The 21998-nt window shown below is 42.0% G+C and overlaps 3 protein-coding genes across 4 annotated transcripts in view; 1 reads left to right on the top strand and 2 right to left on the bottom strand.

The window, feature by feature from the left end:
* The window catches only part of KIF3A (kinesin family member 3A), a 30772-nt gene extending 25264 nt beyond the window's left edge, over window positions 1-5508 (bottom strand). The window contains exons 1-2 of one of the 2 annotated variants that reach the window (XM_088133726.1): window positions 5352-5508; window positions 766-1048 (exon numbers count right to left, since the gene is read on the bottom strand). In XM_088133726.1, coding sequence (XP_087989852.1) covers window positions 766-1048; window positions 5352-5357 — 289 coding nt within the window. In that variant the 5' untranslated portion in view covers window positions 5358-5508. Of the gene's footprint in view, window positions 1-765; window positions 1055-5351 lie in introns of those variants that run through there. The other variant, XM_088133727.1, reaches the window with a different exon arrangement.
* A 4476-nt stretch (window positions 5509-9984) lies between these two features.
* On the top strand, window positions 9985-18295 carry CCNI2 (cyclin I family member 2). Its single transcript, XM_088133725.1, has 5 exons — window positions 9985-10322; window positions 15705-15856; window positions 16316-16450; window positions 17759-17833; window positions 18121-18295. The coding sequence occupies exons 2-5, from the start codon at window positions 15743-15745 to the stop codon at window positions 18160-18162; spliced, it is 366 nt and encodes a 121-aa protein (XP_087989851.1). The 5' UTR covers window positions 9985-10322; window positions 15705-15742; the 3' UTR covers window positions 18163-18295.
* Window positions 18296-21410: 3115 nt separating this feature from the next.
* The window catches only part of SEPTIN8 (septin 8), a 72329-nt gene continuing 71741 nt past the window's right edge, over window positions 21411-21998 (bottom strand). Inside the window, exon 10 of the mRNA XM_088133724.1 lies at window positions 21411-21599. Within this exon, the coding sequence (XP_087989850.1) occupies window positions 21434-21599 (166 nt within the window). The 3' untranslated portion in view covers window positions 21411-21433. The remainder of the gene's footprint in view (window positions 21600-21998) is intronic.

Genomic DNA, 21998 nt, shown 5'->3' with positions numbered 1-21998 from the left:
GGCAGTTCTGGCAGTCCCAGTTGCTGTTGTTAGGCAAATCCCAAGCAGTTGCAGCATCCCACTGACTTTGCTTGTCAAAAGTCGGCAAAGGAGGTTTCAAATGGTGATCATGTGACTGCAGGACACTGTGATGGCCATAACTATGAGGACCCATTGTACGTCCCCCTCATTCAGCACTGTTGTAACTTCGAGTAGTCGCTGAACAAGTGGTCATTCAATGAGATTGCCTGTAATGTCTTTGTAATTGTTAGGTCTAAACAAGGCTATACATGCACTTGTATAGAGTTTAGCTTTGACAGACCTGACTGATGCCATGTCCAAAGCACAGTGAGTGTTGGATTGGCTGATCCCAGTTTAATAAATCTAACTGGACTGTTATCTTGCAATAAGTATAGGTGAGGGAAGGCAGATAGTCATATGATTATTTCTCTGAGCAAAAGAGTTTCCACGCAAACAAGTACAACCCTTCTCTACCTAGAACAAGTTAATCACAGTATTCTATTGATGATTGTTTCTCTGTGGCTCAAAGTAGAAACGCTAAAGGAAGCAAATCCATGTTGTAAACAGGGTGTTCTATAATGAAATAGAACAGCAAGTGGTGTGCGCATGTGTGTCTATACACATAGATTCACACATGCACACCCACACACAAAATGCAGAGTCATTCTAATACTTCAAGAAGGCAATTGTGTTGCAGAAAAAAGCGTTTACAGTTGGCTCTCCCCACTCCCCTTCTTTATCCCATTACAATGGAGAAGTGCTTACCATTATAACCTTCCAGAACAGAGTCAATGATTGGCCTTGCAGTCAAGTTATAAACATCCAGTTGCTTGCTTTCAGGCCCAAAAACAGTGTCAAATGTAAATGTCTTGGGAGGTTCATTGGAAGAATCTGTTTTATGCACAGTGATCGTGCCTCTCATTTCATCAACGCTGACTGCCATTTTGTAACACATTGCCTTTTCCCGCTCATTGAATGGCCGGCAACGAACAACAACTTTGACGTTATCAGAATTATCAGGTTTGTCCGGCTTTTCAGATCTGCTGATCTACATGGAGAAAGAAATGCCCAATCATTATTCAACAAAGAGCAAGAAACAAAACTGGAATGCAAAAACATGTCATAACTCCAGTTGAAAAGAACTCTTTCTGAAGCAATCTGGCAATCACTCTGTATTTTTGGAAAATATAAGATTTGATATTTTTGGATTATATTTAAGTGTCCACTGGAAAACTAATAATAAGAAACACCAAAATGTTTTATGAACTATTTTTGAATTTGATCCAGCAAGCTTTTCTTGGGTTTAGGCTCATAAGGATACTTTATTTTATATGTTTTAGAACCACCACTCTTCACTCAAGCTTTCTTTTTACTCAAAAACATGCAAATAACTTTTTTTTTTGTCTCCCAAAACAAATGTACTGTGCATTACCAATTTACCTCTACTAAATTCTGGACAGGCTCATACATCTCATGGCTTGCTGAATAAACCATAATTGCCGATTTTATGTATGATGCCAAGCCATAAACCACGTCTTGCAAACCATAAAGGCTGGGTTTACAAATTGCACTAAGCCACATTGTAGCACAGCAAATGTGTGAATCCAGCCACCTTTACTTTCTCAGTGCACAGATGAAATTGGCAAATGTATTGAGCAGAATACACAGCTTTTAAGATGCACCATTTATCGAAGAAACTTTCTGATTTGTGAAGCATGCAATATTATCAAACTACTGGAAATAAGAGGTTGATGAACAATTATATGATCTTTTCCTAGCCTTTTCCACTAGAAAAACCTTCCAACAGTCATCAAATCAAGTCATCCTTTGCTTCAAAATTTCTTAGGAAGTACAAGTCACTTGATGAGAAATTCAGCAGGAAACTATGTATAGTTTTATGTGCACATATATAATAGCATTTGTATTCTAATAAAAGCTTTCATGTCAAATCTCCAAATTTATAGAGGTTCACCACCATCATCTCTTTTTATTATGGTCCAAAACCAATACAGATTTGGGTTGCCTATGTAGTCAATCATAATTTGTAACTGATCTCCCTCCTCTCAGGGGGCAAAATTAAGTCTTTCATCTCACATAATACCTCTAAACATCAGAAGCTTTTCCATTTCCCCGACTCTGATTTGAAGCTTGGAAAAGGAGAGGAGAGCATACACCCAAAGGCTGAGAATTCACCCTTCTGCAGAGCCTGGAAGTAGGGAAGCCCAGCCTTCTTCCCAGCCTTGGACCCGTAGATGTGCATTGTCATAACAGTTGCTGTGGTGCATTTCCAAAGAGTTCCATGTGTCTCAAAGTTCAGCACAAATCTAGCGACAAATCGTTAACCCCTTTGCAGCTGACATGTATTTCCTTTGCCATGGCTAAGGAAACTGCCAATTCTTGCCCAAAGCTGCAGGAATTTAAAGACAAGTCATATACCCCAAGGATTTCCAAGAAGGGCAAGAAAACACCCCTTTCTCATGCCTGGATGACTGGTGCCCAGTTGAGATCTTCTTCACTCCCTCCAGCTACCAATTATCATTTTAAAGGCCATCAGAGGGAAAAGAAGTAGCAGTCCAGCACCTCTCATTGGCATTTAGGTCCAGCTCCATGACCTGCTGAGTTTACTGCCTATGATTCAGCAGATGTGAAGAATTTTGGAAAACAGAAAGCCAAGGCAAACTAAGACACACCTCAAAAGGCAGCAAATGGAAAAAAAGTTGTTAAGGGAAGAGAAAGGCGGTGGCTTCATCCATTAATGGGTACACGCTCCCAGACTATTTCTGAGCTAATGCAGCCTCAAAAGAAAAAAGGTTGTTCATCTCTGGCTTGGAGATTTAAGGAACACTGAGTGTTATGTCTCTGACCCTTCTGAATTTCAAAGCATTATGCTGCCATTTGATCCTTTCTCTGTCTTACTATAATGAATAAGTCATCAATAAAACTGAGTAAAAAAAAAAAAAGGAGGTAAATATAATCTCTAGAATCTGATGTTTACCCAAAACTCCTTGGAAAGCATTAGAGGGAAACAGTATATAAATATAGTAATTTGCAGACAGCTTTACAGATTCTCTCTGTAATTCTATCAATTCACAGCAAACCAAGGATATATCAGAAGGCATAGTATATACTGATATCAGTAGTACCAGGAAAAAAGGCTGGCCTTGCTTCAATAAAGATAAATAGTGTAGCACATAAGAGGGATACAGTGCAGAATTAGCAACCTTGTGTTTTACATAGATGAGATTTCAGTTTTCATCACCATTTAAGAACTACCAGAAATGACAATATGTTTGCATAAGTCATAGAGGCTAGGACCGAATCATGATATCAATGAAATTTAATAATACATTGGGCTAGATATTAAGCATTATAACATTTGCAAAAAACCACAACCAACCAAAAAACCTAAGATTTATCATACTGAGTCATGTGATAGTTCATAAAGTTTTATTCAGATAATACAATATATATAATATATTTATTCCCTTCTTAAATATAGTTTTAATCTAATACACCAGCTTAAAGAATCTGTGGAATGTACTGCCCTTGAACTCTTATCTTCTAACAAGATTTTCATGTGTGTCGAAAGTGCTAGGTGACAAATCATTGACAGCTAGCATGGTATAGTTGTTAAGGTGTTGGACTGGCACTGGGGAAACCCAAATTTTAGTCCACTTTCAGCCACAGGAGCTGCTTGGGTGATTTTGGGGCAGTCACTCTCAGAGAACTCAGAGAGCTCAGAGAACCCTAAGGATTCCACTCTCTCTTTGCCCAGCATACCTCACAGGGTTTTTGTTGGAGAAGAGGAGTAGAAGGAAGAGCTATGTATGCCGCACTGAGTTCCTGAATGAAACATTGGATATACATTTAATCTTTAATAGATTGATTAATCTATTAATCAATCAAATAAACCAATGAGCCATCCAGATCTAGGATACAAATAGAATAATTGTGACCATTAAACAGATTCATTTTCCTGATTTTTAAGAGTGATTTGACTAAAATGAAAATTATATTGAGAGGATGAAGAAGTGATGAATCTAAACATCACTGTAAACATCAAACAGCAGGGCTATGAAGATCTTTGAGGAGTGCTTTGATTCATCATAAATCTGAATGAAGCACCTTCCAAAACAGCTCCATGAAATGAAGCAACAATTGCTTCTAATGGGTGGACTATAGAAGGCAGACCGGCCCACTAAGGCAGATCAGCTCTACCTCAACTCTTTCCTGAAGTGGAGCAATGCACCTTATTGAGACAGGTTGTCTGGAATTCATATATTGTTATCAAATATTAAACATATTTGAGTATTTTGTATAAAACAGTTGATTTCCAAACCAATGTATTGCTAGTCCCAATATCACATTTCACAGTTCACTGCTATTAGGTTTTCACATAAGAGTGAAAAAGATGAACTGTACTTTTGTGGGTTATGAAATAAAATAGGTTTATTTCCAAGAGTTACAGCACCCCAGCCTTATTGTCTGTGCTCTGATATGCAGAAAGATGCCTTCTCTTTCCTCTCTGTATCTTCAGATTCCCTCATCAATTTCACAGGATCATCAATTTCAAACCCCCAAAGTGCAAAACCAAGACAGAGTTAATTAATTACTTAAGAGTTCATTAATCCAAACACAATGACTGAGATTTCAGAGGAAAAATTATGTTAGTCTGTTGCTGCAAAAGCCTTACAGGACTTTAACAGGCAAGATCAATGTATTATGGCATAAACTTTGGTTGACCACTGTCTACCTTACTGGATGCATGAAATGTAACATGACAAAAGGGAATGAGTCCATCAAAACACACATCATAACTTTAAGCTCCCACAAAACATGTGCTAACATTGTTATGATAATTTCAGAGAGAGTCTCCCCCAAACCGGCAGCCTCCAGATATGCTGGGTTGTAATTCTTGACACCCGCAACCAGCACTAGATTCACATGAGATGGCAACAAGGGGCGTGTCGTCCATCACATCTGGATAGCGTCAGGTGGGGAAGGGCTGCCTGAGACTGAGGCCTCGCCTCTCACAGGCGCTGGCTGTGACTGCTACCTAACGTCCTATGCGTTACTGCCGATTCACAATCCATTCCGTTCGTGGGAAAGAAGTCTCCAGGTCCACTCCAGGAGGATCCGCCTTGCGAGACACGTGAAGGCGCCTCCTCACGCTCCCCGAGGCCCTCTCCACAGCCCCATTGCAGGCGCCCGCATCCAGCCGCCCTCCCAACCCTGATGCCAAGCCGCGCTCGGCTCTCCTGGCAGCGCCGCCCCTAGCAACGGGCCACGGCGCGCCGGGGCGAAGGAGCCGGGGGAAAGGCAGAGAGGGAAGGCTGGGGTAGGCTGCTCACCGGCATGCTGCTGCCGCTGCTGCCGCCGCCGCCCGCGATGCACTCACTCAACGGGGCTCGAAGGCGTCGCTCCGGCCCGAGGGGGAGAGAAAGCCGGAGGGGGCGTTCACGAGATACAAGGTTCCCGTCGGCTTTGCTACAATTGTAACAATAATGGGGGCCAGTGCGCTTGCGCCACCCGAATGACAGGGCGAGCAGCCTCTCCACTCCTCGGCGTCCTGCAGAGGCTTCTCAGCCAATAGCCAAAAAGCTCGAGCCGGTGCTCCTCACCTATTGGTGCTGAATGGCAGCCAATGAGAGGACGAGGATCGTAGCGCGGGGGCAGCGGGAGGAGGCTGAAGAACGGGAAAAGGCGCCCGTGGAGGAAGAGGACGGCGAAGGCGGTCTCAGGTGCAATGCAAAGGCCAAGGCAAAAACCGCCTGCTCTTCGCTGCCATCCAGGGATCGTCCGGGGTTTGCAGCGCCCGTCCTTGTGCGCCTGGACGCTTTTCCTGTAAGATGGGAACGAGGCTGCTTCTCTGGTGTCGCCACTCCAGGGGATCTCTGCAGACGAACTCAGGGATGGGCTCTGTTGAATAGGTTTGGCTGAACTGGATGAATGTCTCGAATTAACTAATTGGAAAAAAGTGGACGGTTATTTGGATTATAACATCTACCAGCCTGTCCTCGGGATGTGTGTGTAAATCCCCGTTCCTTGCTTCCTTTTCTTTGTCATGGAATTAATGCGTGATACTTCCTGTGTAAGAAACACGACTGGCTGTCCTTCAAATCAAGGCTCGATTTTAACATTGTGCATCGTCGACTTTTTTTTAATTGTTATGTAACCCCTCATAGATAGAGGCCATTCCAAATTAGAGAATGGCCAGGAAGATTGGTGGGCTTTTGCATTAGAGCTGTATTATGCAATCATCTTGTTGCACACCTAGTGTGTGTCTGTGTGTGTGTTGGGAATGGCCTAGATGTTATTGCCTTCTTTTTATCCCTTTCCTGTATTTTGTTTTCTGCAAAAACAATTAAGGTGTTCTGTTTTTATTAGAGGTGCTTGGTGTGGTCTGTATGAAATCAACCTGCAGTGATCTCCAGTTGGGATCTTTCATCTTAATCCTTTTTATCCCATTGAGCAAATGAACATAGAAACCAATAGGTACTTTTAGAAGCATTGAAAACAGAGCAATTGCAGAAAATAAGGAAATAACTAGCAGCTCAAACTGGGTGGTGGGGAGCAGCTACTAATGTCTTCCTCTTCCCCAATTATCAATTTGGGCTGCAAAAATGCAGAGGACCAGCAGATGGCAGTAGCAGTTAATTTTTTTCTATCTCTTTGCTGCCATCTACTGGTTGTCTCATTTTTGCAGCCATGATCTGATCACTGTGCTCCTTCCTGACTATCTTAAGGAAGTGGTTCTTACTTTGTCATGTTCCTGTTTGCAGTTGTTGAGCTGCTAGCTATCTACTAGCTTATAATCAAGACTTTTCTCCCATCACTGTTCCCAAAACTGATATATGCACTTTGCTTTTCCCATAAAAATGACTGGTGGTTTTATAGATTCCTAAACTAAATTTATAGAGGTGAAAGCTGATTATGCACATTTGAGAATCCAGCATAGTCTGCTACTGTTGCCTAGCACTGTCTCTCCAGCATTTTTCCCAGAGCCTGAACTTAGAACCTTCTGGACACAGATTACATTCTAGAGGAATGACTCCTGCTACTATTGTTGCTAACTCAGCTTTATCCAGGTCACACACTTCTCACAGGATTTGAACAATTTATTTTCTCTGCCTTACCACATGTAACAACAAGATTTCATTGATCCATAAACTAATAAAATCCTATATAAGTTATACATGTATGTATACATGTGTGTAATTTCCATCATAAAGTGAATCACAAAAATATTCAGATTTAGTTGGCAAACCTTTTACTTATTAATCCGTATCTATAAAATATTCAGGGCAAATAAATAAAGCAGTATCAACATTAAAAGGTTAAAAGCTGTCGAAATATGTGATCATCTAGCTCACTGTGTCTGAGGTCATTACAACTGGCAATTCTTAGAAGGAGGAAGAGGAAGAACAGTTAACCAGAAAGTACAGTTATAGAACTGTAAAGTTGCGGTGTTTCAACACCATGCAGCATGACACTACTTATGTACATTCAAATTAGACTGAAGATAAACAAATTTAAATTTAGCTATTTAGCCTTTGGGAGAAAGCTTAAAATGATGTGCCAAAATGTAAAAAACTGACATACTGGCTAAAATCAGGTAGGTGGCTGTTTTTATTACTAATTCTTATTCATATAGAATTTCAGAGTTTAATTGTAGAACATCCAAAAATAATTAACAGAATAAAGGAAGCACCCATTTCCATTAGTGACATATTACTGACACAATGTGTTGATAGGCATTTCTTGAATTGGTATTTGTTTCTTTTCAAAGTCATCTGGGATACCTCATCAGTTTTCTGCAGCTGAGATTGGTTTTACAATTTTGTTGAAAAATAATTTTTCAGATGTTTTCGTCTGAACACAGCTGTGTCCTAAATTGTCAAGAACAATTAAAAAAAAAGTCAAAACAAATACTGTAGCAGGTTTTTTAAAGAAAGGGCTGTCTAATGATATATATTAAATAGATGTAAAGTTAGGAACCTAAAGTTAAACCTATGGGCTCCACAATCTCAAATCTCTTCCATGGATACAATGGGATGGAAAAATATTTAATTTTTTCTAGATTTTGCTTTTATATAATCACTAGTGTTACTCCAAACTATAATTTCTTTGTCTAGATTATAGTCTGAGCTACACTAATTGCATGTCATTGATTTCAATGGAATTGTAAGTTTTGTGCTACATTTCTACTTTCAATTTCAGCAACAAATTACTATTATATTAGTACCATAATATTCCTAATCCCATTGGGGGGGTGGGGAATTGGAGCCATAAAAGGTCTGAAAAGACCTTTGTTAGTCTTTTCAATATGGAGGCAGGGATCCCAAATTATTTCTTATAACTGAAGATGTAACGGAAGAAGACCTCAGAATGGGCTCAGTGGATCCTCCTTGAGAGATCTGAGCAGATGGGCAAAACATGAAGGATTGACTAGTCCTACACACAGACACACAAAACACTAATGTTAGGGAAGTCAGTTGTAAGTTCCTACACACACACACAGATACACACATTTATTCATTCCATTTATATGGCCACCCATCTTGCAACATGCAATTCTGTGAGGCTAACGACACTAAAACAAATAAAACAATAGAAAAATATTACTAAAGAATTTAAAAAACAACAATGGTCACCTAGACCCAAACAAAGCAATTAACAGAGACCTCTCGACTGGCCATCTAACCTCCCGACCCACAGGCTTTGGAGCATGTCCAGGTCTACGCTTTACAAAAAGCCAGCAGGATTAGTGCCAATCTGATCTCAGGGGGTATGATGTTCCAGACACAGATTCCAAAATCCTTAAACATTTTCCCAGCAAGTGACTTGTACTATTTGCTAAAAATGTGGCAGAATTGACCTCAAGCCTATTCTATCCTCTTGAGGACAAAAGACCTTTCTCTCACGCAGCACAGCATTTTAATCAGGACTTATGTTTAGAAGATAAGAGAACAGATATCAAGAGAAATGTAAGTGCCTCCCTTCCTAAATGTCTTCCACCTCAGTTTAATGAACATTCTGAGGCTTTATTGTATGGAGGAAAGAAGAGGGAAGAATTGGAAATTGGAATCAACCTCCCTAAATGAGCTCTCCTCTATTCTTCATAGGTATGTTTGCGAGTTGATTTTTCAAGGCCATGAATATGCCGATCAACACAAAGCCTACTGTAGGTTTACAAAATAGCACAAGAGTTTTCTGATACCCAAATAGTCTTCCTAAGGCAAGAAGGTAGCTGTAAATCTCACTAAAATTGGAAACATCCTGTTTTCGCTTTTCCAAATACAGGAAGCCAATGATTATTTCCTTATTGCATCTTCCAAGTGAACTTTGGGCAAACATCCTCTGTAATCTATTTGCAACACATGACTTCTCAAAATATTGGCCCAGTGGTACTTTCTGTATGTACCCAGTTGGCTAACTGGATGTACTGATTTGGATTATCCACCTGCCTTTTCTCCGGGATCTGGCACCAACAGGATGCGTTCAATAAAAGTGATTGCTATTCCTGGCTACGCTAGCCCAGCATGCATAAAACTCATAGGCGGAGATTTGATCCTCCTTTAGAGTCTTATGCGAGGCTTGGCCAAGCTGGTGATGTCTTCCAGATGTTTGAACTAGAAGCAATAAAACCGAATCACCAGGGCTGTGCTAGCTGCGAATTATTGGAGCTGTCGCCCCACGAAGTTATGCAATAGATATATTTCAACTTCAACAGACTTTAGACAAAAGAAGTTCCAGCAAATCCAGCTGATACTGTTACAGCTTGCTTGTTTGCTCTGTGTGTCCCCTTTCCCTTCAGTTTGAGCGAGGGCTCCTGCTGGCCTGCTGTAGCAGAAACAGAACCCCCCGCTCCGTGTTCTCACGCTCACCCCGGCGGCTCCGTGTAGAGTCTCACGGAGTGCCTCCCAGAAGGCGTGGCCTACCCGAATAGGGAACCGAAGCGGACTGAACCCGCCCTCGGAAGGACCGTCCCAGCCCTTGTGCATTTGGGGAGGGCGCTTGTCAGCGGCGGAGCTGCCGCTGCTCTTCGGTGCTAACGCTTAGGAGAGGACGCGCCAGCGGATCGGCCCTCCTGCGCGAGGAGTTTAGGGGCTTAAGAAGGGACCGCTGACTTCAACCCCCAGCCCCCCGGGCCAGAGACGCTTCCCGCTCCTCCTCCTCGCCTATCGAGCCTTTGCCGAGAGACGCAGCAACCCAGGATGAGAGCAGCAGCAGCCGCCGCCGCCGCCGCCGCCGCCGCAGCAAAGACGCCACGGGTAGAGCCTCGCTTTAGCGATCGGGTCCTCTCGGGCCGGGCCGGTTAGGTAAGAGCCCATCCGAGGAGAGGGAGGTGACCTTCCAGCCCGCCAGCTGCGCTCATCTCCTCATTCCTGGCGGTGACAGCCTTGACGGAGTCGACCCACTTCCCCCACTCCCTTAGCCGTTCCGCCCGGGGTCTGCTTTGCAAGCGTGACTTTTGTTGTTTGTTTTTCTCCTTTTCTTTTTTTTTAAAGTACCAGCCACTCATATGATCTGAGTCACGTGCTTGGTTTCCTGTTGTTTTCTTCCTGGAGAGCGCGCTTGCTGTAGCTGGGTTTGGGTAGACGGTTTGTGTTCCTTCTCTTCCCCTGCTCTAGCCGCTGGTCCATCGTCTGACACCACGCGCTCAGTTCACGCCACGCACTTAGGACAGATAAAGATCCAGCGGCTGGGTTTGCACAACATGCCATGTTTGGTTAATCTCGGTTACCAGCTAAATGGCTCAGCTTGTAGTACAAACCCAAACCGTCTACTTAGTATAGGGTTCAGCGCAATGTACGCATCCAGAATTAACCTGGATAATTCAGTAACCAGCAGCCACTATCAATCAGCAGTACTTTAACACCTTAAATTTTAATTTGCCAAGAAGTTTCCGTTTACTAAGTTATGAAAAAATTCCAAACAAGAGCTGCAACTCACACATTTATGATGCTATAAAATATTTATCAACCTTTACAATGATGCAAGAGGCTGTAATAAATTATGAAAGACTCCACATTCATGAAATTTAGATTTGCTAACTTGCATAGGGTTTTGTGGGGGGGTTTTGTGGGGGGGGGTCAGTGGGAGTTATTCCCCACTCTTAAACACAGTTTCCTCATTGCATGCAAAAAAAGATACATTTACAATAAGCATAAACGGAAACTGTTACGGTGCCACGCTTTAAGAGAACCTCAGGAAGGGCACAGCCGGATGTCTGTCAGTGCAATCCCCCAGGCCTTGAGCCTGCATAAAGTGTGCTTCCCCAGCCTCTGAGTGCTGCTCTGCCTCAATAATATGGCCAACACATAGTGCCATCCTTGCAGTTTTAATGCAAGAAAGTTAAAGAAAGTGATTGGTAGACTCCCCTCCCCTGCTTTTTTCCCCCTCCCACTGGGCATCAACTGCCAATGGGAAAACAATCATCGATGATCCCTCTCTTTGACGTATGGTGTGGCAAGGCTGGGCGAATGTAGTGGATGCTTTGAGCAGCAGGCCCAAGGAACATTAGACCACTGTTCAACTGACAGGTCATGGGCAGGGAAGCAAGGTTGCAAGGAAGGTTGGGCGCCCTTTCTCCCTCCCAAGTCACCCCAGGCTAACAGGCACAGAGGAAGAGGGTGACTGAAAAGGAGCAAGTTCTGTCCTCAGCTTGTGCTGCAATGGAATGGCACTGTGAGTAGTCATTCCAACAGCATCCAGAAGTACCTGGGTCAGAGGCAATGGGACACCATTATTCCCACAACCAAAGTAACAAAAACAGCAAAATGTACAGCCAGGTTAAACTCTTGATGTCAGAAACAGCAAGAAACTTGTAATGCACTCACTGATGACAGAACAAGCAACATCCATCTGGCAGAACCTTTTCCTTTTCTCTTTTCCCCATTTCAAACTGACCTTCTTTGCAGCAAACAAATGCCTTTGTAACAGACAGCTGGTGGAAGCTGGCTTCCTCTCCCAGCTTCCTTCTGTGAAGCATCTGACAAGCATTCTCTTAGGAGAGCACTAATCTTGCTTTTTAAACACGGGCCTAGCTCTTTCAAAGAGTGCTGGTATCATGTTTTAAAAACAGGGTGCTAAACCTGTATTTGTAAGGATTCCAGGTAAGATCTATCCAGCCTTTTGGAAAATGATGGGACAGAAACCTGTCTGGAGCCCAGGTATCCTACAGCCCAAGCCAAAATAGCCATGAAAGGCAGGGTCAGCAACTAGAAGAGGAGCATGCCCCCAGTATCCTAAAGCTCTCAACTGTGTGTGCGTGTGTGTGTGTGTGTACTGTATGCCTTCAAGTAATTCCTGAACCCGTCCTGGCAGTTTTCCTGGCAAGGTTTTTCAGAAGTGGCTTGCCATTGCCTGCTTCCTAGGACTGAGAGAAAGTGACTGGTCCAAGGTCACTCAACTGGCTTCATGCCTAAGGCAAGTATAGAACTTGCTGTCTCTCAGTTTCTAGCCCAGTGCCTATAACCACTACACCAACCTGGCTCTGAAAGCAGTCTAGGGGAACTGAGTTAATGACCGCATCATCAACCAAATGTGTTAAGCCATGGATTCTCAATTTTTTTCTGGCTGGGGAACCTGTTTATTTAAAAAAAAAAATTCTCAGAATCAAGAAGGCTGGGGCTTCTGAATGTCAGCTGACAAGCCCTGCCTTGCCCTTTCCTCTAGACCAGTGTTTCTCAACCTTGGCCGCTTGAAGATGTGTGGACTTCAACTCCCAGAATTCCCCAGCCAGCTTTGCTGGCTGGGGAATTCTGGGAGTTGAAGTCCAAACATCTTCAAGCGGTCAAGGTTGAGAAACACTGCTCTAGACTTTAGAAAAATTGTTAGGGTTGCAGGTTGCATCATCAAGACAGGAGCAGATGTCTGAGTACATCTGAGGTTTTCTTCTCCCTTAGTCTCTTGCAGAGAGTAAAACTACTGTGAGGGACTAAGGGGGGAAAAAACCCTTTCTGCAAAGGACTAAGCAGGAAAAAAAAACAAACCCTGAACCCAGTCAATTATCTTTTCTCGCCTCAGGGCTGCTCTTGAGGGACATCCATAGCAGTTTTTCTAACTGAGCAAAAAAGGGGAGGAAATCCTCCACAAGGGAGTAAGAAAAAACAGAACTCGCTGCAACAGATTAAGTCTTGCAGAGAGGTTCCCCCCACCCACATTAGTCCTGCAGAACCCACCCTAGGGTTCCATAGAACCCAGTGTGGCAAAACGCACGCTAGATCATATCCATGGAAAACTGTGTTGGGAGAAGAGGGAGGACTTTATTGTAAAACTGAATCCACTAAAGGCAGCTTTAAACTGCCTCAGCTCTGGACTGGGCATGAGACAAAAGCAACATTATGAGGACATGTCATGTACAAATGATTACTGGAGCAAGTTTGTCCTGTGTTAGAAGAATGTTAGAATCAGCCTCAAATCAGCCAGTACAAATCCAGAAAAACAGAGCAGTTTAGGAAAAGAAGAGGTAGTTTGGTGTTGTGGTTGAGGCACCAGGCTAGAAACTGGGAGGCCATGAGTTCTAGTCTTGCCTTAGGCACAAAGCCAGCTGGGTGACCTTGGACCAGTCACTCTCTCTCAGTCCTAGGGAGGAGGCAAGGGCAAACCACTCCTGGAAATCCTTGCCAAGAAAATTGCAGGGACTAGTCCAGGCAGTTGCCAGGAATCAAGACTGACTCAGGCATGCCCCCCCCCCCGCCCCCAGTAAGAAAACTCCAAAAGTCTTCTTTTTCTTACGTTTGGCAAAAAGATGGTGTAAACATGGATAGGAACCTCATCCTTCATGTTTAAGAATGTCATTCTTACAACTTTTTGCTATTGACTATGCTGACTAGGACAGATAGAAGTCTCAATCATGGAGGACACAAGCTTGTCTATCACTCAGGCTTCACAGATATGTCCCAGATATATTAAGCTTGAACTCCCATCATCTCCCAGACCAGCCAGCATTGTTAAGTACCAAGTTAGGAAAATTGCCCTAGTTGTGATCTTGGCACGATATGTAACATGGGAGTATCTGAACTCTCTTGTGTGACTACCACAGTCCCACAATGCACAGTTGGAATGCATGAGTAGACCACTGCTGATTGGCATGGATTGAGACCTGGTATTTCCCAACTGCTTTGCTAGCCTTCTGACAAGCCAAGATTAATGGAGTCGCCCAGCCATTTATGGGGTTACCAAACCATCATTATGGCACAAAATGCCTGTCTGCATTAGTGATTTATCACCACTCTTATGCCTGAGTGAGTAGTGTGGGAATCTCCTAACTCAATTCTTAATCATGTATTCTGGATACATCTGTGTTCGACTGGTGGTTGCAGCATTCATCATGCAGACTGAATAAGGAATGCAGGCTATCTGAAAACCTGTTTGTTGCATATTCTTAGACCTGGGGTCATTTCTTTCTGCTTCATACTTGACTTATTTTTATTGCCAAAGACCTCCAATATTACACCATGCATAAATATTGGCTTCTTGTGCCTAGAAATTTTATAAATCTTTCAGACAAATCTTTCACAGCAGAGCTCTGTCCCACAAATCCCAATTTGTGGGATTGCTTTGAAGGAAACAGACTCATCTGGTCCTTAGAGGTTCCACACAGAACCATAGTGGGTATTAGAGTATAACCAAGTGAAATGGAGACTCCCAAAAGGAGGCAGAATGATATCAGGCTCCTGCCTAAGAAAAAGAGGAGGGTGCGGAAAAAAACAATTGTCAATATGGCACAGGGAGCCATTAACTGTTGCTGGTAATGTAAGCAGCGGATTAGCTGAGCATTTATTTATCTTATATTCAGCAAGAGACATAAGAGTCTTAACTGGGCCATGTCTTAACAGCTTACACTGCTATATTATTGTTGCTTCTAAGCAGCAGAGTCCAAATGAAATGGCTTTATACTTCATGATTTAGGAACATGCATGTTTTTTTTCCAGGCTACTTGCCTGTTTTCCTGCTGTCACTTCACTCTGAAACAAAGATTTGTGCCCAGGAATTTATTAGACATTAGATGAGGAAGATGCAAATGTACAGCCTTGCAATGCACACCTCGGACAGAAAGTAATTGTGCTTTTACTGTATGTTTTTGCTCTTTTAATTATTATATGGTATATCATTTCTATTATATGCCCGTTAATGTCTCTGGAAATATGGTAAGAGCAGAAGATCTGAGATATAAATGGGATATATCAGAAATTGTGGGTCTCTCCATCAAAGAAGAGAGTTAAAACTCTCTGTAATGGGGAGAAAACTTTCTCTTCAGCAGTAAATGTAATGGACATGGCTTAACAAACTAACGATAATATACTCCTGTAAATTTAACTTGCATTACAAAATAGCTGGGACTATTTATTACCACAGCATAGTGGTCATGCTGCTTAGGTAAGATTGGGCCCATATCAAATCATTACAGTGTTCCTATAAAGTAAACGTGCAGATGTGGGTACAGTTCAACTTCCAGTAGCCTTGATCAGCATAGCCAAAGAGAAGGATGCTACCTATTCATCAATCTCCTGAGGTTTCCTAACCCCGCTGTAAAGTACAGCAAATAGTGTTCCGGCCTCTTGAAAACCATGTCTCCTTGTTGGTATGTGGCTGTCTACTAACTATAGTCTGCAAACAGATTCATTTGTGCATGCAGTGTTATTTTAGGAGTAAAATAATCATTGGCTGTTGTAATGGTTGTTTTTAACTTCCAGATAGTAGTTCCAGAAAATAGGCCCATTGATTTACTGCTATGAAGTGCACTGGGCCTTTGGAAAGCCAGAATCTTGCTTTGGTGTTGGAGCATGCTCTAGCAAGGGAAGGAAAGTTATGGAAAGCACCAGTCTTCCAAGATTCCACACTGAAGGTATGCGAAAGGGTGATCTCTGCCGAATGGCATTTGAGACCCACGTGAGATGAGAATTTCCCTTTGGATCCCCCAAACTTAGCATGGCCATTGCATGCATCCACATTCTTCCCACATGCAGTGTTCACAAGGATGTGTAACAGCTTGTGTGTGCTATCATTTGCATAGCATCGAATCCTATTCTAGAGTGAACCTGGGTAAAACAGTAAATTCTGTTCTTGCTTTCCTTGACTACACCTATGAATATCCTGGTACTTTTCTGGGGAAAGGATCTGGGTCTAAACCTCCAGGGATGGGCATTATCATTTCCTGATTACAATGAGGAGGAGAAAAATCTCAGGCATCTTAAGATGCACACGTCTGACTTTTATCAGGTACAAGTATTCGCTATTATGATCATGAACTCTGAGAGATTCCAAATGATTGTACTGCTTGTTTTAATTCTGTTTTTCCATTTAGGGCACAGATATTTCTCCACTGTCTTATGGAGAAGCTGTTATGTGGATTGGAAAGTTAAGCTCACTCTTTCAGTTTTGCTTTCAAACATTTTCCTTGGCTGTCAGCTTTCTGAACCGGTTGTTGGCATCAGTAAAGGTAAAGATTTCTGGCCTCTCCTAGTTGTTTCTGTTAACAGTGGAAAGTGGAAAGGAGATCTCATCACACACGTGTAATGTCAGATAATTGAATCTTCAATCCTAGGTGTGTCTTCTTGGTAAAAAGCTCATTGAGGCTTATTCCAGGTGTGGAAATAATTGCAGCCTTACGGCATAATCTTATATGTACATATGTACTGTATGTATTTGTTAGATTTTATGTCCCTCCTTCCCTCCAGGAGCTCAAAGCAGCTTTCATGGGGATCTCCCTTCATGTTTACCCTTGTAATAAGAACCCTGTGAGATTGGCTGGGTAGAGAATCATTGGGTCAAAGTCACCCAATGAGGTTCCATGGCTGAGAGCAGACTTGAAGTTGGTGGTCCTTAACCATGATACTATGACCTATGATTATTTCACTGTTGAAGTTTCAACTTGAAAGAAGCATGAAAAAGATGTAGTTACCTACTGACTGTATGAAGGTGCTGCTGTTAGGAAAAAGCTGGACTTGGATTGAAGTGAAGTCTGTTCTGAATGGGATTGGACTTCCCCAGGGAAAAAAAAAAGTTCACACTTTAGGGGTGCTCTTTTCCCCCAGCAGTCACTGGATTGACAGGTAGCAGCTGCAGCAAGAAGTATGTTTGCACAACTGCAACCTTTCTGAGTCAGTTGGGCTTATCAACAGTTACCCCCACCTTGGTTACAACCCATCTCAAGTACTGCAAGATTATTTATGTAGACATATTCGTGAAAAGAGTCTGGAAATTGCCACTGGTGCAAAATGCAGTGGCCAAGCTGCTGAGCAGTGCAAGATATAGGGACCATCGGATGCTGTACTAAACGATCTGCTTTGGCTACCAATTGCCCACCAGGTATAATTTAAGACCCTTTGAAATGGTAAATGGTGTAGAGGCTGGCTCCTTGAGAGATGGCTCCTTCCACTGCAAACCTGCCTGGGTCCACAGATCAGCAGGAGACGCCCTTCTGAAGATGTCCACACTGTTAGGTGCTTGATCATTGAGTATGCAAGAAAGGACCTTAATTTTAATTGTATTATGTTACATCTTACCCTCTATCTTTTTTATTGCTGTATATGGTCTTGAGTGATGGAATAAACAGAAAGGACGGGTATAAATTCAGTGATAAATAAAATACATTCTAGGTACTGATTTATTCTTATCTGATGTATAGATATATATGATGTGTGTGCGTGTGTGTGTGTGTATGTGTGTTCAGCAGCTTGCACAGCAATATTGTTTTATATACTTTTTGCTTCAGAGTGGTCCTTTATTCTTTATCTCTGTGTTTCAGGCACAGTTAAAACATCTCCGTTGCATCGCAATTGCTTGTCTGCTTCTAGCAGCAAAAATCAATGAAGAAGATGAGGTAGGCTTCATTTTAAATAAGCAAAGGTTTGGACTTTGTTGAGTAATACACAAGATGTTGTCCTGTTTTAAATGGGCCTGGATGGAATGGCTCATTCATCAGCCTTCATGTCCTCCTAACCAAGGGATTACAATGTCTCCCTAACCACCTGTAAAGGATCTGTCCTCATGATGCAGCCTTTGTCTCAACTGCAGCCCACTGGAGAGGCAGCATAAATGTTTCCTTAGCTGTTCCCATTTTAAAGTAGTGTTTTCTGTCTTTCCCAACAAAAATGTGGGGTTATGAAGAACCTACAATGCCTCATTCCCAATTTTGGTGATGATGCATAGAGGAGCTGACAGCTGTCAAGCTCCGATTGGCTGACTGAGGCTGCTACAAACCTGTCCGTTTGGTCGTTGTCCTCCATGGGTCTTTGGCCTGCAGGAGATCCTGACACCCGATTTCCTTGGAGGCATCTCCCAGGTAACGCCTGACTTGTGCCTTGCAAAGTGCTGTTCAGGCATGACACAGATTACTTATGCACACTGATATATCCCTCTTCCAGAATATCACTCGTCTTGTTATTAAACATGTGTTCAACAATCTTTCGAACAACCAAGAGGCCATTCTTTTAGGAAGGGAAAATAAGGTGGAGTGTGGGTTGCTAGCTGAAAATGCTGGCCATGTCACTTGGGCTATTTTTGAATGTGTATCTACCTGTGTGCAAAACAGCCCATCTGACAGGTCAGGAGGATGGAGGTGAAGCCAGAGGGAGTTTGCATGCCACATTGAGAAAGCCTCCTTGTACTTCATCCTAGCACCTGCCCCACCCTTAGTCCCGTCCCAATGCACCTTTGATGGTGGTATTTCCTGCCAGTTGGTGGTATTGGATGGGAGGGGAAACAAAGCCAGGGGATCTACCAATCGTTGCCCTTAACTTGTCCCACAGTAAAGCTGTCAGGATGGAACCACCTGCAAACCTCATAACTGAGGCAGATCAGTTGCCAGCATATTTTTCTGCCAGTTGAGGGCCTGGAGGAATGCAGTTAACACAAGAATGAATTAAAAGTACAGAATGTGGGTTCAGACATTACACTAAGGCATAGACTTGCTTATTTCAGCTTAACGTGCTGTGTGAACTCAGCCGTGTCTTCATGTGTTATGCGTGAATCCACCCATGTTGGCTTATCTAACCCAGCAGAATTTTTTGAAAAATTTTATCTTAACATGCTGTGTAAACTCTGTCAGTTTTGAGTCACTGAATTTGCTGCCTCTGTCCATGGATGGGAACATCTTGCAGTACATGCTGCAGTTTTAGCACAGTATCATCTGGTAACGGGCACTGCAGTCTGCAACACTGCACTGCTGTCATAGACATGTACCTGAAGATAAAGTTGCAAGATAATCAAGATCAGTGTTTCTCAACCTTGGCCACTTGAAGATGTCTGGACTTCAACTCCCAGAATTCCCCAGCAAGCATGACTTCTGGAAGTTGAAGTCCAGACATCTTCAAGTGGCCAAGGTTGAGAAACATTGATCTAGAATTAAATTCATCAGCTTCTTGTAATCCATATTGTTAAAAAAATGGTCCCTTTCTTAAATCATCCTTTGAACCTTGGCCTTAGTTGGCAATCTGATTGTATTCCATGCAGATGTGGTCACGTGCGTATCCATCCCGAGCCACAATGACAGCAAAATGATGAAACGTGCATCGTAACATCACAACCCAAGCTCTGTCCTTTCATACTTGCACGCCACACATTGTGTCACTTACTCACCTCCCGCTGCATTTGCCTATGTGTGGTCAGTAGGGAAGCAATAGGAAAACCTGGTTTCTAGTAAACTCTGCCATGAAAAGATCAGAAATATACACTGTTGACATTCTCAGGATTTTAAAGTGGAGCTTCATTTGTTTGTGCTTGTAGAGATTGTGTTTGTAGAGATTGGTGTGGAGAAGATCCATTTCTAAGCAAGTAAGATACTAGTGGCTTGGAAAACAAACCACTATGAATTATGAACCAAAGCTTCAAGTACAGATTACACAGTTGAGGCTAATTTTCACACTTCACAATTTAGGTTACTTCAGTGGACTTACTCATATACATAAGGAATTGGTATGGATGAATTAGTTTTTATTCAAACTTACGAGAATATTGTCTTGTAATACACAGTTGAGCATCCTGGATGTTTTGATTTCGGAGAAGAATTGTTTTAGGAGTTATTCAGTTATAACACGGACAGTCCAAAAAGCAACTCTTCATCTTTCAGAGAATTGTACGCACATCACCATTACACAATACTTCATAAGAACTGAGCTTCTTTTATTATTTTCCCATTTGTTTTTGAACAGATAATACCATCAGTAAAGAAGCTGGCGGTGCAGAGTGATTGCAAATGTTCTCCAGCTGAGATTTTGAGAATGGAAAGGATTATACTTGATAAACTTCACTGGGATCTTTACACAGCAACATCAATGGATTTCTTACACATTGTAAGCGTTAAACCTTTTGTTGGTTAAAAGACTAAGCTGACTTTTTTTAACATTAGTGCACGTACATTCCCTTCTAGTTAGCATCACAAAGTATACATTCTCAGTTATCTGCAAGTATTTTGAAGTGTATTTTTACCACAAAGATACTGAATTTCCATTTGAACATTCTACTATTCCGAACACTTAGGTCTGATTTATGAATGTAAATTCCCATTTTGAAAGGACAACTGAAATGGATGTTGAAAAGAGATACTCATACTGTCCACTAGAGGTTTTTTCCTTTTTGCACACTGCAAAAATATTTCTAACTATCTGTACTCTTAATACTGTACATAAAAAACTTTCAAAATTTTTGCTACATTTCACAAATAGGTCATCTCAGATCAGCCTTTTTTCACCCTGCATAAATGCACTTAACCCTCATTTTAGTTAAAATAGATCATTCTGATCTGGCACTTAAGTCATATCTTAACTGCTAAACATTTATAGAAAGAAAACTTCCCTTTAAGAAGTTACTATGTGCTATAGTAAGGCAAAAAATCAAGTGATACAACAGTGTCTTAATGTTCCTCCTTTTATAATAAACTAGGTTTTTTTTCCCATCCTGGAGTTTTTTGGGTAAATGTCCTGTTGTAACCAACCCGGATGATAACTGTTTATCTTCACGTAGCAGTGATTTTGATCACTCTCATTTATTTCTTTGTGCTGGCTTGAATATCACTATTTTCTTATTTATACAAATAAATGAGAACTCAGACTTTCTGAATTTCCAATTGCGACAATGCAACGAATTCAGAATGTTACATTCAGTGTAAGCTTAAACATCTCAATATTTGGCAAATACGACACAAGTGATAACAATGGAACATAATAATAATAATAATTAATAATAATAATAATAATAATAATATAGATTTTAGAGGTCCTGCCATGAATAAGAATTAGTTTGCACTTCTGGTCAATGACATAGGAAAACGTACAAAGTTCTCATTCATATATATATATATATATATTTATATATATATATATATATATAAATATGGATATGAGTGATATACTGATTGTTTCTCTTCTCTCCAGTTCCATGCCATGGTGATGTCCAAGTGGCCCCAACTACTAACTAGGCTGCCTCAGAGGAATCCTTCCCGCCACGTTGCGTTCTTGACCAAACAGCTACAGCACTGTATGGCCTGCCACCAAGTGTTGCAGTTTAAGGGTTCCACACTGGCCTTGGTGATCATCACCTTAGAGTTGGAGAGGCTGACTCCTGATTGGTTTCCTGTAATTACCGATCTGCTAAAAAAAGCACAGGTAGGAGTCAGGTTGGCCTCTGCAGCTTACATTGGAGGCCAACACCAAGTTTCAAAAAGCAAGCAAGCAAGCAGACGAATTGTTTTAAAACATTGCACGTTTTAGACAATGTACTTCTCAGGAGTGCTTGTGTGTAGTTGTTAGGATGCAAAACACCAGGTTAGTTTAATGGCATTAACATTCGGATGAAGGAGAGCCATTATTAGGTTACATGGGACCAGGGGGTCATGCTTAAAGAAGCTTATAATTTCACAGTGGAATTTCAGGTATTCCAGATGTTCTCACCTCAACCAGAGCATTACCTCTGTTCTGGCAGTTGAGAATTTGCCAGATAGTTTAGCTTCATAGCCCATTCAGATCTCACATGGCCATGTAGTGGGCGGC

The sequence above is a fragment of the Python bivittatus genome, unplaced genomic scaffold, assembly GCF_059951505.1.
Source record: "Python bivittatus isolate LINGU-HERP-01145 unplaced genomic scaffold, Pbiv_v1 ctg000080_np1212, whole genome shotgun sequence".
In the NCBI taxonomy this organism is placed as follows: domain Eukaryota; kingdom Metazoa; phylum Chordata; class Lepidosauria; order Squamata; family Pythonidae; genus Python; species Python bivittatus.
The sequence above is the reverse complement of the archived record's forward strand: the minus strand, read 5'-3'. Positions and strand labels throughout refer to the sequence as shown.